Genomic DNA, 18634 nt, shown 5'->3' with positions numbered 1-18634 from the left:
ACAAAGTAGTATTGGATCAAGGATCTAATGAACATGAGTATGGACAGAGAATGTCTAATATGGGTATGGATCTGATAGTCTAGGCCGCACAGCGCCCCCTGTTGCCATTTATATAAATAAATCTACCATTCAAAAGTTCGACTTTTCTTTTGGCTGGAGATAGTTAAATCGGTAGATATGTAATTACCTGTTGGTTTATATATAGTACATCGACACAAACCTCCCAAAAGTTCCTGTTTTTTTATCTTAGAGCTATTTCATTCAGTTACTGCTATTGAACATAAATTAACTTAAAGGGATAGTTCATCCAAAAATGTAAAAAGCTGTACGAGTTTCCACAGTTGACGGCACCCATTGACTTCCATATTATTATTTTCCTACTTTGGAAGTCAATGGGTGCAGTCAACTGTCTGGTTACCATCATATTTTGTGTTTAACAGAAGAAAGAAACTCATACAGGTTTGGAACAACATAAGGGTGAGTAAATGATTACAGCATTTTCCTTTTTTGGGTGAACTTTCCCTTTAAATGTCTTATCCATAACTTTCCATAGAAGTTGGAATTCAAATGAAACAATCCTCGTACACCAACGGTACAAAGGCATGGCATGGTGTCAATTTTTACAATGATGACAATCTTCAAAATTCTATTCAAAGTTATGTTTTATTTCATTAGTTGTAAAATAGTCCCATATGATGGTTCATACTACAAAAACAAGACTGTGTCGATTCCAAACCTCCAACCTCCTCTCCCACATAAACCTTTACAATCTGGAAACAGAACAAAAAGTCACAATAACCAACATTTCAAAAGATCTACTGAGCCAACCTCTACTAAACCCCAAATAATAGGGCTGATCCAGAAATGCTCTAGAGCCGCTTCATGGCCTCTCTTGAAATAACTGCACTGACAAGATTGTAAGACAATGCTTGGAAAGCTTCTCAATCTAGTCCGAGCCTAGTTTTGATCTGAATATTCAGTCAAACAGACACTCTATTGCTTTGTAGAAGTAAAGATAAAGTGATAATGTGTTGGCCCTTGGCAAGTGGAAGTTATAACCCGCTTCAGTGGGTAGAAGTAGCTTTAGTGTATTTTGGATCAGACCTTCAACCAAACCTCTAATAAATCTGACTTTTTAATATTAATTTGAATACATCTTAAAATTTGTTTGGAAAATCTCCCTGCATCAACAAAAGATAATTAAACACCAAAACGTGAAGAAAAGCACATATGCAAGAATGAACAAACAATTCCCTAGCGTTTAAAGAGTCGTCTTCAGGTGCACATACGAAGCATGAAATGTTAGGGATGGCAGTTAGAAAAAAGACATGATCTTCCCTTTTGTGAGACACAATAGCTTCTCAAGACTGCTTAGGAATCCTGTACATCGAATTCCAATTCTAAAGCCACGGCAAGTCATGAAATTCTCCATGGATGTGCTCTCAATCCTAATTGTACAAAACTACTTCTCAGATAAGGGAGATTTTGTTTTTATCTTCGGAACCCTGAGAAATAGCTGCAAATCGAATTAGTTTATTTCTCCAAACCACTTAATCTAATCTAGTGTAATGCAGTTTCAAATGAACCAAACAAAGGGCCAAACAAAGCATTTCAAACAGTCATGTGTATTTCAATTAAGTACATGTGAAAAATGCAACTCTACAAAAGAATTGCAAAGTTTTTTTAATTACATTTTGAAAAAGGCATTATGTTCCAGTTGAAATGTAAATTGAGTGCTTCAAAAGAGTAAATAGATTCATTATGAAAGTACAAATTTGTTACACTCGCTTGGAGTCCAAATCTTAATGACATTTCTCCATTACAGGGGAAGGCAAAAATGTTTAAACAAGGCTTTAACATGGACTCTTGATTAAACACTTGTTAAAGAAGAGGTTAAAACAGTAGGGCAAGAGTGAAATGTTGAAGTTTTTGCTCTTCGGGGGTTTCATGAGAGAGTGAAGTCGTGTCGCCTCTATTTGGCTGCAACTTCATTCTCAGCTGGTTGGCCTGTAGCAGTTTCTGCAGTTTTAGAGGCCTGAAACAGAGAATACAGCAGACAGAGAAGTGAGTGATGATATATTCAGTTTTGTAAACTAACCAAAATACTATAACAAAAAGGTTACAGTGCACCCATCAAATTTAACTCACTTTATACCGACATGGCTGTCGTTCCTTTGTGCAGGCTGATGCTATTTTCACATAATTAAAATGAATGGGGACAGTCAGCTCCGTAATGACAAAAGCATTATAAGGCTAAAGGCTGGTTCACATCAATGACAATAACTGTAACGATAAACTATAACATTATATTTGACATTAACACCCGCCAAATTCAGGTGGATTTCAGCACTGTTTGAATTTCGACATGGGATTGTGCATCCTTTTACTCATTCCCACAGATTTTGCGCTTACACCCAATGTGCGCGCACCTAAAACCCGCCTCTCAGTACTACGTTGAGTTTGTTTTTGCCGCTTATTGCGCTTAAACAGTCAAATACACACAAAATAATGTCAAAATCCCGGTCTTGGCGAGTATTCACGTAAACACAGTCAGTTATGTTTTAAGTGAACATAATAGTTGAAAACGAAAATGCATGTGTAACAGTCTTAATGTCAGTCCCTCCAGTTTTTTGCGATTCTGCGATCGCTGAATACAACGCAAAATCAACAAAATGTCAAAAAAAATTTTGCAATCCTGCATAATTTCTCATTTCACCGCAAAATAATTGAAAAAAATTATTTTAAATCACAATATGACTTGCCGTCTCACATAAGTGCCAAGGACCGGACAGAAATTATTCAAGATGGATGAATGAATGACCAAATAACAAGTATTATATGCCTGATAGCACACATAAAAAAAGTTAATAACCTTCAGCATACCTTCGGCATGGTTTTATTTCAGTTAGCCTAATAGCTGGTTTGATTTGCATTGAGAGATGATCTTATGGAAAGTACCCCATGCTAATCTCTAGGTATGGTGAAGGGTATGTGATGATGTGGGGCTATTTTAATTCCAAAGGCCAAGGGAACTTTATCAGGATGCATAATAACTGGCCTTTAAAAATAAAAATCTGCCTGCCTCCATGAGAATTTAACATACTCCTGACTTATGCACCCTGTGTTTTAAGGAAGAACAATTATTTATTTACGATACATTATTCATTCACAAAGAAAAATGGTGTCTTTAAAAGGTTTATAAAATTTTTTTTAATTAAGGCATTAAGATCAATTTCCAAAAGATGATTTTTTATTCCTTTTTAGTCAACTTTAGCATGGGTGTATTGACCTATGCTAAGCACTGTAACTATTGTTATAGTTATATAGTTGGTGTGAGCATGCCTTAGTCCAGTGTTTCTCAACTGGTGGGTCGCAGCCAACGTTTTTCCTGATGCAAGACTTTTATTTTGAAAGACGTTCATGAAAGCTGTTGACACTTCTGTCAGAGAAAAACGTGATTTTTATCTGCGGTCAGATTAGATGTTATATGTCAGTGTCATTATTCTAACGTTATTTTCGTAACTTGTTACGAAATAAAAGTCTCTCACCTCAGAAAAGTGAAAACTTTCCTGTCCTGTCAGCCGTTATACTGTGCTCGTAGCACGCACACTCTTCAATTGCACACGCAAATGCAGCAGCATGCGCTGTATATCACTTCACTATAAATAAAGCGCAAAAGAAATTACGAGCATGCAACGTCGTAGTTATGTTGTCAATTAGCAATTCAGTCATTAAATGATCAAAAAGTACCAATAAATTATAAATTGTACTTCGTTTATTGGCTGGAAAGATTTGCATGCAGGTACTGTATGATGTTCATTCTATTCATCAGGAGCAGTTTCCATATTTTCCATATTTCCATAGTTTCATTAACAGTTCATGTTGGTATTGTGCATTTATTTACCATGGTAACTGTGGCTTCCGTAACCCAAAAATGTCCATTTATTTTCACATTATTATTTTGTATATTTTTAAATGACTGTGGTGGCTCGTACCAACTTACTAACTTTACTGTATTAACAACAAATCGTTTGGGACTGCTATTAGGGCTGTGACGGTGCTACCAACTACCGGCGGTGGTGCAGTGGTTGGGGGGTTGTTTTGGAAAAGAAAAAAAAATTAGTGTTTATTTGAGCAAAAAAGTGTTTAGCTTATTTGAGCAATTCCGTCAAAGAAACAACACACTAAAGCCTGTAAAGCATTGAAATAAATATCAGTAAATAATGGTAACTTAAATAATTTAATAAAAGTTAAATCTACTAAAAAAAAAACTTTTGTTTTATATTTCCACACAAAGACGCGTCATATAGCCTATTGCTCTGTGCTTTGAGAGGGATCAGGGATGTGGCATGTGGGACACGAGCAGGAAAGTATGGAAGCTTGTCTCCGCCACAGAATGAAAAATAAAAAAGGTAATTGCGACTTTATCTCGCAGTTCTGACTTTATTTCTCAGAATTGCGAGAGATATAATGTTATAAAGTCAGAATTGCGAGATATAAAGTCAGAATTGATTGATATAAAGTCGCAATTGCAGGTTATAAAGTCAGAATTGCGTGATATAAAGTCGCAATTGCGTGTTGTAAAGTCAGAATTGCGAGATATAAAGTCAGAATTGATTGATATAAAGTCGCAATTGCGTGTTATAAAGTCAGAATTGCGAGATATAAAGTCAGAATTGCGTGATATAAAGTCGAAATTGCGTGTTGTAAAGTCAGATATAAACTATTCTGAGGGGAAAAAAGTTAGTCTTTTTTTCCCCTTAGAATTGGCCTGATAACTCGCAATTGCGAGTTTATATTTCACAATTCTGAGAAAAGATGTCAGAATTTCGAGATATAAACTCGCAATTCTGAGAAAAGTCAGAATTGTGAGATAAAAAGTCACAGTTCTGTCTTTTTTTCTCGCAATTGCGACTTTATTTCTTATAATTGCGACTTTATATCTCGCAATTGCGACTTTATTTCTCACAATTCTGACTTCATATCTCGCAATTGTGAGATATAAATTATTATTATATATTTTTTTATTCATTGGCGGAAACAAGCTTCCATAGGAAAGAGACCATCGATCTCTTTACAAATAAACTTGACGCACCTTACCATGTCTAATAATAACAAGCACAAACTGTGTTAAAAAGAATTTGACGTGCAGGTAAAAATGTAGGCTCTCTGTCCTACAGCTTTTTTCTACTTTACCACAGTAAAGAATACAAATATAATAGGCCTAATTAAAATCGAACCAAGGAAGAAACGTTTATAATCCCCTTCGAAAATGGGTGAGACGTGAGTGAAGATTTGGGAAAAGAAACAAGAGATTCCTTGCAGGGATGAGTCACGATTTTTGAATATTCGATTAGTTGATTTAATTATAGAATATCGAATAGGTTGCGCGATCATTCTCTAAAATAAAATCTCCATGTTTTCGGTGCTGATACGTTCATGTAAGCAGAGGGTGACGCTGCCAATAACGCACATAACAGCTGTCACTAAGAACTGGCAAACGTAATGATTATGAATGTGTCAAATATAGCAAGGAGACGTTTTAATTGTTTATTAATAAACTAGTGTTTTCTGTGTCAGTGTTGGCTGCAAAGATTAAGTTGACGATGCTGATTCAGTGAACGCGCCCATAGAGAGAAATGCACATTTCATACGGATTAGCCTACATAAGCAAAGAGTAGGCTAGTCGGTTTCTTTTCGTTTTGAATTGTTTTGTTTTGAAGTAGACAATTCAAGCTTTCTAAATGGAATATTGGTCAATACGCTGATAATCGGGTGACCAGATCGCAAACCAGAATTCAAAGCCAACAAAGCTTAAATTTATGGGCTCACGCACAACTCTCTCATTCGTCATGAATTCAAATGTTTCCATGGCTGCGATGTAACATTTAATTACTAACCTATTATTTATTTAGTAAACAAAGCTTTGTGCTTCACTCGTGTCATAATATTCATGTAAAACAGCTTTCAAATACAAAAAATGTGTTTTGGCAGACCACCGCCGGTGCTACTCAGCCACAGCGGTGGTGCGGTTGTCAAGTTTACCGGCACAGCCCTAACTGCTATTTAATAGCCTAACTACACGCGACGGGACGCCGCGACACACGATAAAAGGTATCTTTTCCATGTTAATCAGAGTTTTTGTCCTAACCAGACGCGACGGCGACACGCGAAGTTTCTAATTTAGAAACGGTTCCTATTTCTGCGACGTCGCGGCTGACAGATCCGCCCACACAGAGATCTCATTAGATGGAAGTTCAACAAGATCGAATAAACTGATTGTCATATGAAGAAATTACACTGGTTATGAGTACACATTATTTATTTTTAGTTAAAAATAGGTCACTGTGCCACAAGCGATAATGGATAATTTACCTCAGATTTTGAAAGCATATAATATAGCGTTCAAACTGAATTCTATGCAAACATACAACTGTACTTCATAACAAAATTAGTCAATGAGTATATTTTGTTAATGTTTTGATTTTTAATAATGTTATTTCTTGATTTGATTATGTCCTACCCATTTCAAATGCGAGTGCGGGCCAGCAGTGCGCTTTCACAGAGAGACTCCGCCCACACGCTGTTCTGAATGGCTGTGATTTTTGATTGACGTGTGGCGTCTCACAGTCGCATCACGTCTAGTGTGGACAGACACACTTGCTGTCGCTGGAATTTTATCGCGTCACGTGTAGTTAGGACACGGTGTTACCATACACTGCTAATTTCATCAGTATTAGTCATATTCTTACAATTTATGTTAGTTGTGTGTCAACCATTTTTGTGAAATAAATTGGCTTGGTTTAAAAAAAAAAAGCAAATCATATATATATATATAAAATATATATATATATATTATTAAAAATAATTTTTTTTTAGGAGTTAGGTCAAAAAAAAAACTTGGTTCACGGCTTAATGACTATAGGAAAATGTGGGTCCCATGGCCAAGCCAGTTGAGAACCACTGCCTTAATCCATACAACTTGCAGGCCTATTCTAAGTTACATGAAGCCATAGCTTTGTGGGGGAAACAATGAAATAAGTTATTTGCTGAAAATTCCTGTGCATGTTATACCCAGTTTTTTGCAGAAGTGCAAATGATCTGTAGATCTAGAACAGACGTGGAGATTGTCGATTTATAAACATCTTTTAAAGGTTTGTTTTCTCAATGCTTCCATACCACTGTTGTTTGGCTTCTGAAGATTTGTAATATAGCACACAAGACATCTGGACTACCTTTACGGAGCTTTAATGGTGCATTTTTGGCTCTTGACAGCATCTGTCCCCATTCATTTTTCATTGTAATGAAAAGAGCATTTAGGACTAAAGAAGAAAAATTCATGTTAGGAAACATGAGGCCTCACCTTCTTTTTCTTCTTCTTCTGTGCTTTGCGACTTGCAGAACTCTGGATCAGAGACTGAAAATGACAGAGAAGAAACCAAAACATCAAGGTAGGAGAAACCTATTTAATGTAAATTTTAAACAGATTATATTGATCTAACATACCTTCAGTTCAGGATCTTGAACATCCTGTTCAGACTTGTAGAGTTCTGGTTCAAATGGTCCACTGGTGATTCTCAAGGGCCCATTGGCCATCAGCAGCACTGTGAATTTAAACTGAGCCACGAATTCACCTAAATAGAGATACAGGTGGAAAGAGGGATTTACCATTTGAGCAGGTAAAGAAAAGGGACAACGCAGGGGAAAAAATGGTGCAATGATAATGAGACTGACCTTCTTTTTCATTCAGTACAGTAAAAGGCTGCAGAAGCTCATGTTTAGCACACTCTACCACTCCCAAACGAGCTTTCCCTTCATCCTCAAATGCCCTGTCGGACACATAGAAGACTTTACAACCGAATTGCCATGAATTCTTAACCATCGATCTATCCACTAAGTTTTAAAGTCATTCTTCTAGCATTCTCATGTGCCAATACAATTACAAATATAAAGCACATTATCAAAAACTCCAGAACATCATTCCCGAAAGTTCTCACAGCGTTCACATCCTTCTAATCAAACTGTACATCACCTGCCTCATTCATTTAAGAACAGACTATCTAATGCAGGAGCACCTCTTTGCTAGCAACATAATTTAGCTAAGTTAGGAACCTAAGGACTGAAGAATGGTTTTGCCCACCTAAGAGTGAAGGGCATAGCGTCAAAGCGTCTCTCCACCTCACTGAAGAACATTCTGGAGGTCTTCATCTTCAGCCCATACTGCTTACTGGGGTCCCGTTTGTAGATGGTTGTCCTCTGACCTCCATCTCTTGCCTATGGGAAAGATCATTCAGACTAAATGTCCATTTGTCTCCATTGTTTGAGATCTATGGGATTACGATCAAGATTTACAACGGCAGGTGTCGTTCGTATAGTGTGGGTATCACTTACCTTCCCCTCTCCTGTGCTGATCAGCACATCCACGGCATAAACTTCATGAACCTCAAACTCTGCCTTCTCATGGTCCTTCCTGTTATGAGACAAACATGTGCTCGCCCATGCAAATTTTGCTGCAAAAAGTTCTGAGTGGCATTTCATTTGTTGCTATGTGGTTGCTTGCTTTCTTAAGTCAAAAGAGCCTAGCCTGAAACTTTGTCCACAAGATTTCATCCAACAGGCAAAAACCTTACAGATAAACAGCAATTTTTAATAATACTAAAATACTTATCCCACCTTTATAAGCTGATACTGCAAGTAAACCATTTGTTGATCAATTTCTCCCAAAAATGTAAAACACTTTGTCTTTGTGGTGGCATAAACACCTGCTTATTAGAGAAAATAAAGGAACAATATTCTGTTTTGTTTTATACCGTTGTTGATCTGTAGGGTTCTGGATAATGGTCTTCTCTCCATCAATAACATGTTGCTTTAGTTGATGGGACAGCATACCTATCCATGAGCAAAAGAGGAAAACTGTAAATAATGGCACATACTTCAATGAACAATGGGCAGATCACAGTCAGATATTCATATTGGCTTCTGCTGGTACTTTGAATTACTTGGCTTTCATATTTTGTGTAATAAATGTGATTAACGGGTTGGTTCAGCAAAAAATTAAACATGTTTGAACTTCCATTTATCATATTTGATGTGCTCTATTTTATGCGTGTTGATCAATGTTTATATGTGAATAAAAGCCTAAATTAAATCTGTTCATCATATAAAGCAATTGTGTGTTCAGGAGACTTGGATTAACCTCTCAATTCATATGGATTACTTTTACGATCTCTTTATGAACTTTTTGAAGCATCAAGTTATGGATGTGTAGGAAAAAAAAATCTCAGGTTTCATTAACTACATGATATCAGGCCGATTTTGGCACGATCCATTTGTCGTGGTGATTCGTAAAACAACAATGGGCATCGAGACACAAGAATTGATCATTTTATCTCGTATAGTGTCATAGTGGATGACATCCAACGCCCCGTCTGCAACTACAGCGTCCCAACAGAAAGACTAGTATGCGAGATCCGTCTCATCTGTGGCATCCGTCTCAATAGAGTGGTGCAGGTATGACACTCACTTTGTAGGCCAACCGGCAGATAGCATCACACTGGTTCCCTCGACAAAAACCCAATAGGATTTTCCCATAGGCTTTTGGATTATCTCTAAATTAAAATTTGATCCACAAAAGTTTATGATACTTACACGTTTTGTCCATCAAGATAAATATCACAGATGAACAACTTTTATGAATTCCGAAACCTAAATGCAGTTGCCAGAAGTAAAAAGCTAAAGGTAGTCTATAAACGAACTACACCGCGGTCCCACGACTTCAACGTCACCATCACTAAGCTTCCGACAACTTTCAGTTTTTATCTAAAAACGTTTTCCCAGAAAGTTTAAGTTAGAATACTTTATAAGAGCTCAGTTATAGCATAACGTATATAACATATAGCATAGCATATATAAGCATAACGAGACTGTAAAAGTGGAATGAGTTTGCCAGTTCGGCGTGATGACGTTTAATCTCCTCGACAGCCTCTGTAGTCTCATTTAACCACTTGTTAGCAACCGCCTTTTTCTAGACACGTAACAGTTTAAAAAGAGTCACGAGTGGGGTAATAATACTAATGTATTTTATGTCGTCTAAATAAAACGTGAAAGTGTCTTGAGCTTGTGTTCACCACAGACTTTTTTCAGCCATTTAACCAAAATCTCATTAAAAAAACCATTGACTTCAGGACAATGGAGCTGAAGTGCTAAAACGCTAACTCGCTTCCAAGTTTTGGCCAACAAAGTGATGTCATACCTGCACCGCTCTATAGGAGCACAGAAGCTCTTCCGTACACAGCTTTCAAACATGGCGAATCTAAAGAGATGATGGTATTGGTGCTGCTAAGTGGAATTATGCAATAGAGGAAAAGGTTCATGGAGCTATGGCAAACATCACTCCTGCCTTTATGATGTTTCCTTGAGGGAATACCACGACACAGTGAAAAAAGATAAATGCTGGCAAACGATAGCGGAGGCACTTCAGCAACCCGGTGAGTACTGGAATTGGTCTGTTTTAGACTGGAATTAGTCTGGAACTGGTCTGTTTAATTGTGGTTGGTCTGTCCCAAATGAAATAACAGCAATAACTCACCCTCAATTGGATTGCACTTGAATGACTGGGCGATCTTGTTCCAGGCCTCAGTTACTTGATTGTTCTTCAAAAAGTAAATGGGGCAGATGGAGAAGATACAAGACTTTGCATGAGAAACAAACCATCACTATATTTGAATAAAAGACATACTGCCTATTCTCTACGATCTTGTGTTGAGGGGCTGGCTAATGGCTAACAGCTAATGGTCTCAGATGTTAAAGAGTTCCAACCTTATCTATTTTCCACATTAATTGCGTGAAGTATGTACTAACCTGGTTGCCTGGTTTGACGAGACGCAAAGCTGCTTCGGCACACAGGTGTGCTGCTTTGAGGACATCAGCTTTCCTTCCTGTCACAGGTGCTTCCTAAAAGAAATCAAAATTGTATCACAGAATTAGGGGATAAAGAACAGTCAACCGTAAAGTCACTTGTTTTGTGTCTGGGTTTATGTTGCAATTATCATGACACTTATTACATGGACATGACATTTTTATTGAATTATTCTATTAAGCAGTAGAGGAAACAGAACACTACAAGAGAAATAAACTAGTATATCTATGTAGGAATGAGGAAATTGGAAATAAGGGACTGACCAATCAGAAATATTCCAGAAAGGTTTGTTATACTTTATAATTGCACTTTAAGAAGTCCATGAAGCTTTATAAAATGAAAAATGTAGGAATAGTGGGGGGGGGGGGGGGGGGGGTATATATGCGTGCACACACACCTTGGTAGCTCCAATAACAAAGCTATGTGCCACGTTGGAGATGAAGCCATCAACATGTACTCCTAAATCACTGTTGACAGAATAAGAGATATTCATGAGGGAACATAGAAAAATAGACATACAGCTGCAGGGAAACCCATTAAACTCCTGTGTTTTCAGAGAGCATCCAAAAAATGAACATAATAAATCTAGCAAAGGTTTTATATTTTTATTTAAATGTACATCTATAACACTATACTGTGTTTTATTATCTTGACATTAAACTTCAGAAAACTAGTTAACGGGGCTGTGTTAAAACTAGTTAAGGGACTGATGGCAAATTTGACATCTTTCTCTTTTCTGACCACTTTAATCAATCTCTCGCTATTTTTTTCCTATTTTTTCCTCTTTTGGAAAGCCATAGAAATGCTATTGTGGATTTATTTATCTATTGCTAATTGAGCAAATGTGAATGCAAAAAAATATATTTGTTGTAATTTCCATTCACCACTATAGAAGTTTACCCAACTATGACTTCCTTCATAGTTGAGAACCCTGGAAAAGTGAAAATGTCCATTGCTGTAAACCTTTGAGCATCTCCAAATGAATACAATAAAAAAAAGGAATTTCACCCCAAATTATGATACATATTAATTTATTTGTATTGTTTTTGTATCATTTACTTGTGTATTTTATGTATATTTCTACTGAATTGTAATATTGGCACCCCCTTTAGTGACATATTTAACTAGTGACAGGATATGGCACTGAACCAGTTTTCAACAGCAATGTAAATGTGCGGGTGTATGCCGTACAAAGGAAATAAGAAAACAAACTGTTTATTTCAAAGATGAATTACAGGACTGCTTGTTGATACTAGCCCCCATGTGGTAGAAGTCAAAGCTTAAAGGGATAGTTCACCCAAAAATGAAAATTGTCATCACCTAAGCCGGGCGCACTGTACAATATATACAATATGTATATATTGTATATACAATATGTACAATAATACTCCTTTACAATTGTTGCTTGTCAGAATGTACGAACATGATCCTCGCTGTAAGCCATGTCACACTGTAAGATCTCATCTGTCATTAATGTCAGACTGTACGACAGTCACGACGAGTTCAAATCAGACGCACGGCACGCAAGAAAACTCATCAGGAGTTTGACATCAAACAATGACACGTTCTGTGACCGTGAGCTGCATCACACCCGGGATTGAACGTTCATTTTGGTCGTGGCTTGTCTTGAAAAACAAAGACAATTTGACGGTCGTTGTAGGAGAAGTCACACAGCAGGACTGTGAGGCAAAACTTCTGACACTGACAGAATTTTGTTAGAGGTAAAATGTGATCACAATGCTCATTAACCGGCTGTCGGTGAACATGCCAAACTAACGATGGAAGTCTTCAGATTATAGCCTAGGATCAGAGGAATCTTTTAGGATTTGCAAAATTGGTCTCAGACAGCCAAATCATGGCCAAAATCTTACAGTGTACACCCAGCTTAAACTCACCCTCAAACTGTTCAAACATGTTTTTTTCTTCTGTTGAACACAAAAGAAGATATTTTAAATAATGTTGGTATTCAGCTGATGGTAGCCATTGACTTCCACAGTAGGAAAAACACTATGGGAGTCAATGGCTACCGTCAAGTGTCTGGTTGACAACAATCTTTAAAATATCTTCTTTTGTGTTCAACAGAAGAAAAAAACCTCATAAAGGTTTGGAACAACTTGAGGTTGAGTAAATTATGACAACATTTTAATTTTTGGGTGAACTATCCCTTTAATGGTCCAATGCTTCCACAAGGTCTATAAAACACTTTATTTAAAAATGATTAAGTGTGACATTAACGTGCAGAGTGAAACACAGAAAACAAGGGAACAAGCAGGAAGACACAATCGGAAGGGGCAGAGACGGCACTGGGATGTCACTGAGGGATAGAGCGGAGAACACTGCAGACAAGATGGGCAGAGGAAGGAAAAGACACGAGGAGGTTAGACAGACGCAGAGGGGGTTTGCCTACATTTTCACCAAATCTCCATCTTTCAGCGTGTAGTCTGGGTCGCTCTTCAGGGGAGAGAAGTGGCAGACACAGTTATTGACTGACACACTGGTGGGGAACGCAATGCCTGCAAGAAAGGACAACCACCAATCCTCAACAAAAAAAGTTCTGCGTAATTTGTGAGGAGAGAAATATTTCAAATTAGACCAGCAGATTTCTCTGAAGGAGACTAAACCTGAATGGGCTCAATAGGACGTCTCTTAATTTAAAGCCCACTCACTGTCTTACTAAACCACAAGCGTTTAGCAACATCTACCTTTCTTCATGTCCTTCTCCCTCTTGAAGATCTTCCCAGTCTCTGCCATGATGAAAGCATCTCCTTTCTCACAGAGGCAGAGAACTGAGACTCCTGGTTTGGCTGCCCCGATGACCACCCTCAACGCCTCTAAAGAGAGAAGAACATAAAAATAGAGACTAAAGGTGTGGTACACAAATTTCGGCAAAATTTCAAGGGCAAAAAAAATGTATTGATCTATTGTCAATAGTGTACCAATTAATGAACCATGGCTCACAAAGAAGTTACTTTGCGAATCCACGCGACCAACTTGAACCTGCTTGTGAAATTTGTGCGGGGAAATCTTTCGCTCTCACTGGAAATTCCCAATAGTGTGGATTCCTACTAAAATAACTGGATTCAGTCCGAGAAAATTTCACAATGCTAAGACTACATTTGGATTTACTTGGTTTAAAACCTTTTCAAAAGTATCTACAGAGTAAAACAAGTTTCTCAAAGGGGTAGAAGTATTACAGTCCAGCAAAATATGTTTAATGGACATTGGATTCTGACAAAATGAACACTTTGGTGAATTTTCTCCTGATAGTCAAAATTTCGTATTAACTTTTAAAAGGGAGAAGAAACATTTCTCATATATTTTGTTGTTAATGCCAAAGGCTGTTCATCAAATCAAACTGTACAGTATTTTGGTGCAAGTCTGGAGCAACAAATTCAACATAAAAAAAAAAAAAACAAGGGGGCGGTCACACTACAGTTTTTGTTCCATTGACTTCTATCAATATGCATGCAGGAGACAGGAAACAGAAGCTCATGCAAAGTTTGGTGAATATATCATATCACGTGAAGACGTGTGACCAAAAAAGATGAATACATCATGGCGTGATTTCTTAGCTGAATAAAAGGGGGGGAAAACTGGGAAAAGGGTGCTGTATTTAATTTTTTGAATGTACTAAAGCATTAAAATACCAGATTTATTTTTGCAGAAAAAAATCGTGTTGGTAACCAGACAGTTGACGGTAGCCATTGACTTCTACAGTAGAAAAAAAAATACACTGGAAGTCAATTTGGTGCCGTCAATTGTATGGTTACCAACATTCTTTGGTTCAACTTGAAGGTGAATAAATGATGACAAAATTTTAATTTTTGGGTGAAGTATCCCTTTAATACTTTTTAACATAAGATTTAAGGACATTGTTTACTAAAAAAAAAAAAAAAAAAAAAATGTTCTTGTACTGTGTTGGGATGCCACTTGATGTCCCAAATAAAATTCCAGAAATCTCAAAAACAAAGTCCTGAAAAAAATAAAATAAATTGAGAACCACTTATAAAGGACCGTCACACTTATTCTATTGACTTCCTGAACGCAAGATCATGTGAATTTCACTGTTTAATTGTTCAAGTTTGTTGAACTCTGACATGTGAATTCATATCACATGATGATGTGTGACCAACAGAAGTGTGTTAATATTACAGATATTACAACCGTCGCAGTGTCCATAGAAGTTGTGTGTGCTCAAAGTCTGGGTGGCTGAGGCTTAAAGGGATAGTTCACCCAAAAATGACAATTCTGTCATCATTTACTCACCCTCATGTCGTTCCAAACCCGTAAGCCTTTCGTTGTTCTTCGGAAACAAAAATGAAGATATTTTTTATTTCATCTGAGCGCTTTCTGTCCCTCCATAGACAGCTACGCAACTATTGTGACGCTTCAAAACTTTCACAAAGAGATTATAGGAATTGAACTAATCCATGAGACTCAATCACTTTATATGATGAACAGATTTAATTTAGGCTTTTATTCACATATAAATATTGATCAGCAAACATAAACAGAAGCTCAACCGAACCTGATTGATGCTCGAGAACAAACCTCATTGGTTCTTGCTGAAGCTCAAACATGCTGCATAACACAACAATTAATTTCATTGGTCCTTGCAAGTCAAGAGCTTCCATTTACCACAACTGATGTGTGCGACGGTTGATTAATGTTTAAGTGAATAAAAACCTAAATTCAATCTGTTCATCATATAAAGCGATCGAGTCTGTTCAGAAAATTTGGACTAAACCGCTCAATTCATGGATTAGTTTTACGATCTCTTTATGAACTTTTTGAAGTGTCAAAGTGTAGTTGTGTAGCAGAGTACAGAAAGGCCTCAGATTTCATTAAAAATATCTTTATTTGTTTTCCAAAGAAGAACGAAAATCTTACCGGTTTGGAACGACATGAGTAATGACAGAATATATTACTGGGTGAACTATCCCTTTAACACAAAGAAGATATGCAAATAGCAGGTGCTTGAGCTTATATGATGGAATGAACTTCTCAACAGATCTTAATTTCTTCTCAACAAAGACGACAAATGTGGCAAAACTCCAAATTTACGGAGTCATCAATGGAGCTCAAAGAGTAGTGCACTACCATTCAAGTTCACTGTGCAAAAAATACAATGACCTATAGTCATTGACACCGACTGCCCTGGAGTGATAATGTCAAAAGCCCCGTAAGCATCCCCTCAACATCTTCATGATGTTCACTGCCTGTGTAAGCAATGCTGACAGATAGGATGGGAAAGCTCTCAAGCCATTGATCTGCAATAGTGGACATATGCATGTAGAAAGCTCAGACATATGCCATGCCTTTTAGGACTAACCCCTAACAGCTGGCATTGCGAGAGCCACAAGTGTCCACTCACTGACATGCACTGAGGGCTAATGCTAGCTAGCATTAGCTCCAGAAAGAGTCCCTCCATTACTGTAGCACTGCAAAAAGTGCACAAGCTTTATAGACGTGCACTGGAGGAACAGTCATGCATTTAAAACAGGTCTTGAGCGGCTGCATATTGCATAAGGCCAGAGCGCTGGGAGCTGATGTCCCACACTGTTCATCTCGTCCTAACACATGGCATGCACGAGAGAGCAGCGTGGAGGCCCGTGTCACCGACTCAACACCTCCATCACTCATAACGTCAAACTCACGGTTGGCAATGTCACCGCCCATCTTGTATTTGGTCACGACCAAGTCCTCGGCGATGGTCTGCTCTTGCTGTTCGTCGTCGGACATAGTTGCACCGGCTCTCAAAACGTCTCTCTGTCAATACGTCGTTGAGCGGACCGCAGAAATCAGTCACGCTACCACAGTGGTTCGCCGTCCGTCAGGCTCCGCCCACGGCCTCCACGCACAGCGTAGCCACGCCCACTACGCAGCCACAACGGAGGTGTCGTCATATACGATGGCGCCAAAAGCCAACCGAGGCTTTTGTATATTTTCCAAAAAGGTCACAATAGTAAAAATATATATATTGTTTTCTTACATTTGTTCTATCTATCTATCTATCTATCTATCTATCTATCTATCTATGCACAATAAGATTTCACAGTAAGTTTTTTAAAACCTTTACACTTTAGGGGGTTAATCAATATCTATGGCCGCCTACTGCATGTAATTTAAAGAGTTTTAAGGCACTCCTCTTTTTCGGTTGATTTAAGGATTGAAAATGCCACAAAACATTAACAAATCTACATTTATATAAATAAAAATGAATTATATAATCAGGATATAATATATATAATATAACAATAAGTTTAATTTGTCAACATAAGATACTTTTCTTTTCAACTGAAACATATTATATAAAAATGAATCATACAAAGGCTTGTATCTGCAAGAATATGCATTTTATTCTGGTGTAAATTACTTAATCATAGGCTACAGTATAATACAGTCAGTGGCATCTGTGTGAAAATTTGACCAGTTCATGGAAACCATAAAGATCAGATGAATTACTCACCCACTAATAGGTTCTCCACCTATAACCATTTGAAACACATAAATACACAGCATAAATCTGTCTGGCTGTTCAGGAATTGTCTTTATAGTTCTTACCTAGCTGTATAAACTAATATTAAAATGTGTTGAGAAACTACCACACAGAAAGCAGAAAAAATGTGGGAGTATGAGAGCAAAGATTGTTTAGTTCAGGTTTATAGAAACATTTTTATTAAAAGTGTAAGACAACAGGTTTCAAACAGTAAATAAAAAATCATTTCAAACTGTTACAAAGTTGAGAAAATACTTTAGTTCGATATGTTTGTACAAAACTATAGTTTCGCTGTAAAAGCTTGTTTACTGGCCATTTCATTTGAAACATAATACAAGTACTTCATTATGATTTGTTCATAAGGCATGCACAACACCTCTCAAAGAAAAACAACTTCACCCAAACTCAATCAATATGCTATTTAACTGACATTATCAAAGAATTATTTGATAAATTCCAAATGTAAACACCCCAGATTTGACATTGGGGGATCATTCGAGTGCAATCTGAACAGATGCACAGTGGTATGGCAGTAACAGCTATTGACTGAATTGGGCACTTCATGAACACTAAATAACATATATTTAAGAAGAACACTCACTCTCAAAAGCACAAACAGCAAACTTATGGCTTTAACAAACTTGGCATTAACAGAACATTTTAAGTAACCACACACTTACATACCGTACATACACATCAAGATGTAATGTAAAAATCAGTGCTTTCAATGTGAAGCTCATTAATCTGGTAATTCTGGGACCTCCACCATACACTCTTAAAAAATAATAAAGGTTCTAAAAGAGGGTTTTCACAGTAATGCCACAGAACAGGGGTGCCCGATCCTGGAGATCTATGAGATCAACCCTGATCAAACACACCTGACTATCAAGAGTTCAGCTGCTTCAGTTGGGTTTGATCAGGGCTGGAGCTGAACTTTGCAGGGAGGTAGATCTCCAGGAACAGGATTGGGCATCCTTGCCATAGAAGAACCATTTTGGGTTCCCTAAAGCCAATTCACACTGCACTGACAGACGCAGACCAATGACAACAGATACTTCGTCAGGTTTGGTTGGATCCGTGTGTTACCCCTGTTGCTGTCGGTCGGCTTTTGTTTTTGCCGATCAATCGTGTTCAATTGGCATCTGTTGGGTTGTGGAATGTATAAAAATTGGCGTATGTAATCTGGTGATTGTCCGTGTTAGTCGGCGTCTGTCGGT

General features: G+C 37.5%; 1 protein-coding gene across 1 annotated transcript; it reads right to left on the bottom strand.

Moving 5' to 3' along the window:
* Positions 1–1609: 1609 nt before the first annotated feature.
* Positions 1610–16769, bottom strand: pa2g4a (proliferation-associated 2G4, a). Its single transcript, XM_056267007.1, has 13 exons — positions 16576–16769; positions 13621–13749; positions 13326–13431; positions 11316–11385; positions 10861–10953; positions 10589–10652; positions 8811–8889; positions 8392–8470; positions 8141–8274; positions 7735–7829; positions 7507–7634; positions 7364–7417; positions 1610–2035 (listed from the first exon to the last, which is right to left on the bottom strand). The coding sequence occupies exons 1-13, from the start codon at positions 16658–16660 to the stop codon at positions 1973–1975; spliced, it is 1179 nt and encodes a 392-aa protein (XP_056122982.1). The 5' UTR covers positions 16661–16769; the 3' UTR covers positions 1610–1972.
* Between the last annotated feature and the right edge of the window lie 1865 nt (positions 16770–18634).

The sequence above is a fragment of the Rhinichthys klamathensis genome, unplaced genomic scaffold (assembly GCF_029890125.1).
Source record: "Rhinichthys klamathensis goyatoka isolate OS25496 unplaced genomic scaffold, OSU_Roscu_1.1 h1tg000254l_1, whole genome shotgun sequence".
Taxonomy (NCBI): Eukaryota; Metazoa; Chordata; class Actinopteri; order Cypriniformes; family Leuciscidae; genus Rhinichthys; species Rhinichthys klamathensis.
Note: the sequence above shows the minus strand (reverse complement) of the source record. Positions and strands in the feature narration are given on the sequence as shown.